Genomic DNA, 9,953 nt, shown 5'->3' with positions numbered 1-9,953 from the left:
CCCTCTATTCTCACTTTCACCATCTCCCTATATCAGTTTTCCTGTTTTTAACTTTTTATATACATGGAACTCACTGTAAGAGTCAGAACTCTTTCATCTCTGGATCCCTTCATTATATATCTGCGGGAGTCTGGGCATATGCCACTGCACTCCATTCTGGGCGCCAGATCGAGATTGGATATCAAAAAAAAAAAAAAAAAAAATAATAGAATGGAAGAACAAAACCAGGATATTTTAAATTAAAAAAAAATTTTTTTTGAGTTGAAATCTTACTCTGTGGCACAGGCTGGAGTGCAGTGGCACACTCACAGCCACCGCAGCATCATCCTGCTGAGCTCAAGTGATCCTTGCACCTCAGTCTTTCAAGTAGCCAGAACTGCAGGCATGTGCCACCACACCCAGCTAACTTTTTGATTTATTGTAGAGACAAAGTCTCATCAAGTTGCCTAGGCTGGTCTCGAACTCCTGGGCTCTTGCCTCCACCTCCCAAAGTGCTAGGATTACAGTTGTGAGCCACCATGCCTAGCAAATATGTTTTTTCCTATGGAGTATAATACAAAACTAGTTACATGGAAGGCAACCAAGGGACTTACCATGGAAAGAATTGTTATGAGAAATTGCCCTTAGTTTGCGTAATATTAACCAATGAGTAGGAATCAGCAGGAATGTTCTATTGCAGGGCTCACTTTCATTCAATGATGTGGCTGTGGGTTTCACCTGGGAGGAGTGGCAGCTACTAGACCCTATTCAGAAGAACCTGTACCAAGATGTGATGATGGAAAATTTCAGCAACCTGGTATCAGTAGGTAAGCACAGCTTCTCTGGGTAATGTAGGTGACCGATTGCCTTAGCTTTTTTCAGTGCTAAAAGGGGTGGGACCTCGCAAATTCTTTACTATTTGTACTTGAGTTTATGCATCATAGATTTTTAGTATCTTTCTGGTTTCTAAAAGAGTGTTTTTCTCTCACCTCTAAAGTGAAAGGCCTATTTAGCCAAGATGCAAATTATTCTCCCCTTAAATGTAATATTTGCCATTTTTCAGTGGTCTTGAAACTTAAGAATTTGGGTACAAGGGTCTCTATATTTTTGCTTGAATAGGGTATCAAGTTACAAAAGCAGATGCATTTTTCCAGTTGAAGCAAGGAAAACCATGGATAATAGAGGAAGAAATCCAGAGTCAGTTCCATCTAGGTAAGTGAAAAAACAGCACTAGCCAAGTGAACCAGCTCACACCTATAATCCCAGCACTTTGAGAGGCTGAGGCAAGAGGATTGCTTGAGCCTGGGAGTTCAAGACCAACCTGGGCAACATAGCAAGACTTCATCTCTACAAAAATAAAAAAAATTAGCCGGACATGGCGGCATGTGCCTGTAGTCCCAGTTACTTGGGAGACTGAGGTAAAAGGATTGCCTGAACCTAGGAAGTTGAGGCTGCAGTGAGCCATGATTGTGCCACTGCACTCTAGCCAGAGTAACAAAGTGAGACTCTGACTCAAATATAAATAAATAAATAAACAAAATAATCAATAACTAAAATACAGTAGGATGAGAGAAATGGAAGTAATGTCTTTTTTTTATTTTTAAGAAAGCAGGATTTATTGAGAGGACAGAAAAGCTCTCACAGTGGGAGGGGACCTGAAGAGGTTGCCCAGAAGTAATATCTTAGTTGATCAGAAATCGGAGCCACCTCCAAAATGTCATTTGGAGAAATTTTTTTAAAAGTCTTAAGCTCCCATTTAAAAATGAAGTTCTGATTGAAGAACAGTTGACATAAGCTTTCCACATACATTAATATTGCCTCCACTTTTTGATCTCTCCATGTTAGAACTCCTTTGCTTGGCTTTTGAAAGATGACACATTCTTCTTTTATGCACTTTGATCAAATTCCTCTCTGGCTTTCCTTGGAACTTTCTTTCCTGGTTAGTCTTCCTTCCTGGTATCTTCAGTTTACTAGCTTTTCCTTACCTCCATCCTTCTAGTCCATGGTTCTGCCTCCCTTTTCTTATACTCTCACATATGCATAAATTTTCCTCCCTTGTCCTTTTGTGTGTATCCCATACCTCTCATAGTTTCTTCTAACTTTTTTTCTTCTTCCTCTTATAAATGTCTCAGACTTTCATTCTCTAACTTCAGTCTTACTTCCTCTCCTCTTCTCAGCTTTTGCTATGAGATTCTGTCCCTTCGATTACATGATCACTGTGAATTCATTGGTCTCCTTTCTAGAAGATGTCTGGCAAGATAATAATCATACAGATGGACATCAAGAAAACCAAAGCAACCTTGAATCTATGAAGAATCACCACAGATATCATACATTTGGGAAAATAATGTCTCATCTGAGCTCAAACTTTCATGTCTCTTTAGCTCAAAGAGCTCATACATTCAAAACACTGAGGAAACATCTGAAACCTAATTTAGAGTACATTATTCAAAATAGAAGCAATGTAAGAAATGAAAATGAATTTACTGGTTATGACAATTTTTTTCTTTATACTGAGTGTGAGAAAATTCATACTGGAGAGCAATATAGAGCTAATGATGCATGTGAGAAGGCATTCAGCCACAATTCAAAACTCAATAAACATTGGAAAACTCAAACAGAAGAGAAAAACTATGACTGCAGTGAGTATGGGAAGGCCTTTTCCCAAAAGTCAGACCTCATGAAGCATCAAAGAACACACACAGGAGAGAAATCCTATGGACGCAGTAAATGTCAGAAAGCCTTCAGCCAGAAGTCCCAGCTCATTTTACACCAGAGAACCCATACAGGAGAGAAAGTTTATGAGTGCCAGAAATGTGGGAAAACTTTTACTGATAAGTCATGCCTTAATAAACATCAAAGAACTCACAGAACAGAAAAACGCTTTGAATGTCATATATGTCGGAAAGGATTCCGTGATAAGTCACAACTCACTTTACATCAAAGAGTTCATACAGGAGAGAAACCCTATAGTTGTGGCAAATGTCAGAAAAGCTTCAGCAGTAAGTCACAGCTTACTGTTCATCAGAGAGTTCACACAGGAGAGAAGCCCTATGGTTGCGATGAATGTGGGAAGACATTCCCCCTTAAGTTTAGCCTTATTTTACATCAAAAGACCCACACAGGGGAAAAACCTTATGGATGTAATGAATGTGGGAAAGCTTTCATCCAGAGATTTGAGCTCAGAAGACACCAGAGAACTCACACAGGCGAGAAGCCTTATCATTGCAGTGAATGTGGAAAGGGCTTTAGTGTAAAGTCACTCCTCAATACCCACTGGAGAACTCATACGGGAGAGAAACCCTATGAATGCAATGAATGTGGGAAAACATTCTCCATCAAGTTTAGTCTCATTTTACACCAAAGAACTCATACAGGAGAGAAACCCTATGAGTGTAGTCAGTGTCAGAAGGCTTTCACCCAGAAGTCACACCTGACTATTCATCAGAGGTCTCACACAGGAGAGAAACCTTATGAGTGCAGTGAATGCCACAAAGCTTTCAGCCGGAAGTCTTATCTCCTTACCCATCAAAGGATTCACTCAGGAGAGAAACCTTATGAATGCCTTGAATGTGAGAAAACTTTCTCTCACAAGTTTAGCCTCGATCATTCGTCAGGCAATCCACTCACCTCAGCCTCCCAAAGGCGCGGGATACAGGTTGAGCGAAAAATTCCCTCATCAGGTTTAGCATCAGAAAACATGACCAGGCTCAGTGTCTCAGCCTGTAATCTCAGCTTTTTGGGAGGCTGAAGTGAGTGGATTGCCTGAGCCCCCGGGTTCAAGACATGCCTGAGCAACTTGGCAAGACCTTGTCTCTACAATAAATCAAAAATTAGCCAGGTGTGGTAGCATGCACCTGTAGCTCTAGCTACTTGGAAGACTGAGGCAAAAGGATTGCGGAGCCCAGCAGGTCGAGACTGCGGTGGCTGGGAGCTTGCCACAGCACCGCAGTCTGGGCAACAGAGTGAAACTCCAGCTCAAAAACAAAATACATACAGGACGAATCCCCAAGAATGCAGTGAATGTCAGAAAACTTATGCCCAGAAGTCCCATCTTATTATACATCAAAGAATTCATACCGGTGAGTAAACTTATGGATGCAGTAAGTCTTGGAAAACTTTCTCCCACAAATTCAGCCTCATTCTACATCAGAAAACTCATAGAGGAAATAAATCATGAATGAAGTGAATATCTAAAAGTTGTCACTGACAGGAAATAACTCATTATATCACAGAGTTTACATAGGAGTGAAACCTCAAGACTGCAACACTTGTGAACACACTTTATTTTCAAACTTACACATCATTTTCAAACTTATACATCATTTTCCATCAGAGAGCAGTGCTGGGTATAATGCCAGTTAAGAGGCCATACCTTTTCCAATTAAATGTCAATTGAGTATACACCAGAGGGAACAAATAGGAGGGAACATCTACATGTGTATTGCTTGTGGGTATATATATTGTTGGCATAAAATTCAGCTAAATCAGTAGCAGAGAATTGTCATTGAGAAGGAAATTCTCTACATTAATAAATCTGGTGTATCATACTTTCATGGGCATCATTATATGGGGAAGTGATTTTTCTGCTGTTGTGATATAGAAAGTATTGAGTATGTAAATAAATGCACTTGTCAAAAATCAAATATTTTATCTAGACAATACAGTGTGTGTTTTGTACCTATTTTTATTGTGCAAATGATTGTTCAGGGCTGAGCCCAGTGGCTCACACCTGTAATTCCAGCACTTTGGAAGATCGAGTTAGGAGAATTGCTTGAGCCCAGGAGTTTGTGACCAGGCTAGGCAACATACTGAGACCTCATCTCTAAAAATATATAAAAAAATTGGCCGGGTGCAGTGACTCAAGCCTGTAATCCCAGCACTTTGGGAGGCCTAGGTGAGGGGATTACTTAAGCCCACGGGTTTGAGAACAGCCTGGGCAACTTGACGAGACATCATCTCTACTTGGAAGGCTGAGGCAGAAGTATCCACTGAATCCAGGAGGTAGATGCTGGGGTGGCTGTGAGCATACCACTGTATTCCAGCCTGGGTGATGGAGTGAGACTTCAACTCAAAAAATAAAAAATAAAATAAAGTAAAATAAAATTTTAAAAAAAATTAGCTGGGCATGGTGGCACATACCTATAGTTCCAGCTACTCAGGAAGCCTAAGCAGAAGGGTCACCAGACCCCAGGGGATCAAGGTTGCAGTGAACCGTGAGCATGCCACTGCACTCTAGAGTGGAAGACAAAGTGAAACTTTGACCAGAAAAAAAAAAGTTAATATTCGGAATTGCATGTGTTAGCATAACATTTACGAATATGAAGTATATATGTTAAGTGTACATAAAGCCTTTCCATAGAATATCTATATTGAATTTTTGTATCATTATAATGCTACATATAGTTAATTGATCTGCAGTGGCTCATTGTTCTAGTAAGAAATCTGAATGCAGTACTGCATATATATTTCCCCTTAGTGTGTGCTAGTATTTGTAAGTGGGTCTGGAAGGTTATGTGCCTTTTTTTTTTTTTTCTTTTCTTTTTTTTTGAGTCACCCAGGCTGCAGTGCAGTGGCATGTTCACTACCACAGCCTCAAACTGCTGGGCTCAGGCAATCTTTTCACTTCAGCCTTCCATGTAGCTGGGACTACAGATGTGAGCCACCACGTCTTGCAGATTTTTTGATTTATTGTAGAGAGAAGGTGTTGCCTTGTTGCTCAGGTTGATCTCTGACTACTGTGCTCAGGCAATTCTCTTGCCTCTACCTCCCAAAGTGCTGATATTACAGGAGTGAACCACTACTTCTGGCTGTGTGCCTCTTTTGAGTAAAACTTTATTTCACCTACTCTAAGATGGATATTTTCCCCACATATCATCAATGCTGAAATTAAGATGCAGCATAAAATTGCTGACTTGACATATTTAAATAGAGAACTTGGTACATAAAATAGTGGTGTGTCATACAACCAAAAGTATCTTAGATTGTATGAAATATAGACGTTATCAGCTTTGTTTCTTCTAAACCAACCAGATATGTGGGGGTTGAGGAAGATGACTATTCATGTTTCAGGCCCCTTCTGAATTATTATTGTTGAGTTGGAGTGTGACTCTGTCATCCAGGCTGGAGTGCAGTGGCACGCTCACTGCTATCACAGCCTCGGCCTCATAGGCTCAAGTGATCCTTCTGCCTCAACCTTCCAAGTAGCTGGAACTCTAGACATGCACCACCATGCCTGGCAAATTTTTTGATTTACTGTAGAGACAAGGTCTTGGCAAGTTGGTCTTGTACCCTCAGGCTCAAGCAATTCTCTCACCTCGGGCTCCCAAAGTGCTGGGATTATAGGCCTGAGCCACCACTCTCAGCCAGCCTTCTGAATTGTTAAGAGAGTCTCTGATAACAGATCAATGTAAATTATATATTATCTGTACTCCTGTTATTTTTTTCTTGATTGGATAATGTGGCTTGATCCTATGACCATATAAAATAGGCTTCTATTTCCTTTATGGTCACAAGGTTTGCAAGATGTTCTTTCTTTTGAAAAAGTATGCCATATAGATGTTTTCATTGATCCCTCTCAAGAATGTAGCAAGGAGCTCTTCTAAATTCTATCTATCTATCTATCTATCTATCTATCTATCTATCTATCTATCTATCTATCAATCTATCATTTATTTAGAGTCAGAGTCTCAGTATTTTGCCCAAGCTGGAGTGCAGTGGCACCATCACAATTTACCACATCCTAAACCTCTAGGCTCAGGCGATCCTTCTGCCTCATCCTCCTGTGCAGCTGGGACTACAGGCATGTGTCACCATGCCTGGCTAATTCTTTTTGTAATTCTGCAGAGACAGGGTCTTGCTATGTTGCCCAGGCTGGTCTCAAATTTCTGGACTCAAGCAGTTCTCCCACATCAACTTCCCAAAGTGCTGGGATTAGAGGTGTGAGCCACCATGCCCAGTTATCTTTTCTTAAATGGGGAATAAACTCTAAGATACAATGAGCCTGATTTTAATTTTATGAAAATATGTTTCTTTGTCCAGCACAATGTTGTACATTAAAATGAGTGACTGCAATTATACCAGTTGTGCAGGATAAGATGTTGAAAGGGTTTATGTGACTTTGCAAAGTTATATTTACGTAAGACTTTAAGAAAGAAAAAGGCTACAGTCTTCTAAGAGGAAAAAGATGAAAAAACATACAGGTAATGCAGGCACAGATTTCAGAGATCTTTTTTCATTAACACTGGACACTTTGTCTCTAGATCACAAACTACCAAATATATGTAAGATATCTCACTTTCAGGGAAGCCAACACACAAGGTTACTGAGAGATTATGTGTGTGTGTGTGTGAGAGAGAGAGAGAGAGAGAGAGTCTCAGTCTCTCAGACTGGTTTGCAGTGACATGATTCCACCTCACTGTAGCTTTGACCTCCTGGATTCAAGTTATCCTCCTGAGTAACTGGGACTACAAATGCCACCGTGCCTGGATAATTTTTGCATTTTTTTTTTTTGTAGAGATGAGGTCTCACTATGTTGGCCACGCTGGTCTCAAACTGGATTCAAATGCTGAAGCCAGATTAAATCCAACTCTTGGGGGCTCTTTTACTATTTCTCCCTTGCAAAAATCCTGATATATATACACAGTGCCTATAATCCCAGTACTTTGGGAGGCTGAGGTGAGACGATTGCTTGAGACCTGACTAGGCAACATAGCAAGACTCATCTCTACAAAAAAATTTTAAAAAGCTGAGCATGGTGGCATGTACCTGTAGTCCCAATTACTTGTGAAGTTGATGTGGAAGGATTGCCTGAACCCAGGAGTTCGAGCTTGCGGTGAGCTGTGATGATGCCACTGCACTCCAGCCTGGATGACAGAGAAACCAACTCAAAAATAAAAATAATAGTAATCTCAATCTTGTAATTTGGTGTTTTTTTTTTATTTTTGAGCAGGAGTCCCACTCTTTTGCCCAGGCTGGAGAGCAGTGACACTCTCATGGCCACTGCAGCCTCAACCTGCTGGGCTCACATGATTCTTCCACCTTGGCCTTCCAAGTAGCTATAACCACAGGTGCACGTCACCATGACCAGCTAATTTTTGAATTTATTGTAGAGATGAGGTCGCACCAAGTTGCCCAGGCTGGTTTCAAACACCTGGACTCTGGTGATCCTCTTGCCTCCACCTCCCAAATTGCTGAGATTACTGGCATAAGCCACCGTGCCTGGAGGTGTTTTTATTTTTTGATAGAGATGAGGGTCCCACTATGGTGCCTAGGCTGGTCTCGGACTCTTGGGCTCAAGTAATACTCCTGCCTTGACCTTCCAAAGTGCTGGGATTACAGGCATTAGCACGGCTCCTAGCCATAATTTTTTTTCTTCATTTCCATGCTCAGGTCTCATAAAAAAACGGGTTGTGTCTCTTTGAATTTTGAGACTTTATATAGACCTGGTGGTGATATCTGTTGAACCCAGGACTCTAATGAGAGAGATATAGAGACCACAAAGAGCCAGCTCTGATGCAAACACACGAGGGTCTTTATTCAGGCTCGAGTCTGGGCTCCCGCCCGAAGCAGCAGCTTCAGGGACCAGAGCCCCGATTCACAATGGCAAGCAGTTTTTATGCACAATTACAGAAGGAGGGGAAAGAACTCCAAACTTGATTTTACATGATTGGGTAATTTCTCCTAATGGGTACGGGAATACTTGGTATTGGTGGGTGCTGCCCGTGATTGACGGAAACCCACGTAATGGGTCGAGTGAAATGTTAGATAAGTTAGGTCCATACAGTCTCTGCTTATGAAGTAACCTGAGCCGGCAGACAAAGGGTTACATTAGCCCTTTTAGTTTACGGATCCAGCCCCAGGCTTACCTAGGAAAGCTTGTTTGCTTAACCTTTACACAACATAACATAGTCATTATGGGACAACAAAAGCCAAACTTAACAAAGTTTTAAATATGAATGCTGCAAACACATACAGTGAATGTGGGGTAGAAAATCATATACTAATTCTGGGAATTTATAATAGCAAGCTTATTGTAGCAAGGCGGTTACTTTTATAGAGGTCTTTTGTTCCCTGTAGGTTTACATGGCCACTGCGAGTAAATTATCACTGAGATATAAACCGGTGATAAAGCCCACCTAGAGAGGAGGTGGCTCCTCTAAGTCTGGTGGACCTTGTAGGAATGTTTGAAAGAGGCTTATCGCTTTATCCTTTACATCCCGTTGTAAAAGCATAAGTTAGCCTACTGGTTTGGGGTTGACAATGCTTAACCCAAGGATTCTAAATACAAACACTGCTTAAAACCCGACATATGCCTAATTCTACGGGGTCTGAGGTAGGATTTAAAGTATTAAGATTTCATAAAATACATGAGGTAGGAATACACAAAATATGTAGTAAACATGAGGTGGGGATATATGAAATATAGTGAACTAAACGCTACTTTTACAGCAAATAAGTTTCTTGGTTTCTTGGGTCTCTCAATAGCATGCTCTTAACCTAAATCTATTGTTGTCCTCTCATATCAAACTGACCAGTTTGGAGCTCTGGGATTTACTGCTTCTTTTCCTTCGTGAGAAATCTAGTGTAGGATTGGGGCTGGGACCTGGGTAGAAGGGACTGACTCTTGTCCAGCTATAGAGTCTTCAGGACCAAGGTCCACATCTCAAATCAGCTGGAGGAGGTGGAGGAAAGGGAAGAACTGCCTGGGACCCACTCAGGAGCTCTAGGGAGAAGTGGCTCCCAAGCAGCTTGCGCCTGCTGGAACGCTGACCACCCTTCACCCCCCTGCACCCTACCGGCCTGACCTTGGGCATTCTTACTGCACAGGCACCCACCACAGCCCTGCTGTCAGGAGCAAAGTGGGTGGTGGTGGGGAGGCAGAGGCGAAATTGGATGGAATCTTTTTTTTTAACAGATTCTGAACACTCATATAGAACTCTGGTTGACTGATTTATGTTGCCTTATGGTATTTT

General features: G+C 41.3%; 1 protein-coding gene across 1 annotated transcript; it reads left to right on the top strand.

Annotated features, from left to right (window-relative positions):
* Positions 1-683: 683 nt before the first annotated feature.
* On the top strand, positions 684-3,551 carry LOC103276367 (zinc finger protein 84-like; the record flags this gene model as incomplete). Its single annotated transcript, XM_008073770.2, has 3 exons — positions 684-806; positions 1,099-1,191; positions 2,223-3,551. Coding segments are annotated over exons 1-3 (1,456 nt in total), but the record flags the coding sequence as incomplete, so codon positions are not given.
* Positions 3,552-9,953: the final 6,402 nt, after the last annotated feature.

This window comes from Carlito syrichta, unplaced genomic scaffold, assembly GCF_000164805.1.
Source record: "Carlito syrichta isolate Samal-C Ts95f unplaced genomic scaffold, Tarsius_syrichta-2.0.1 Scaffold316074, whole genome shotgun sequence".
NCBI classification, from domain to species: domain Eukaryota; kingdom Metazoa; phylum Chordata; class Mammalia; order Primates; family Tarsiidae; genus Carlito; species Carlito syrichta.
This window is presented reverse-complemented; position numbering and strand designations above follow the sequence as displayed.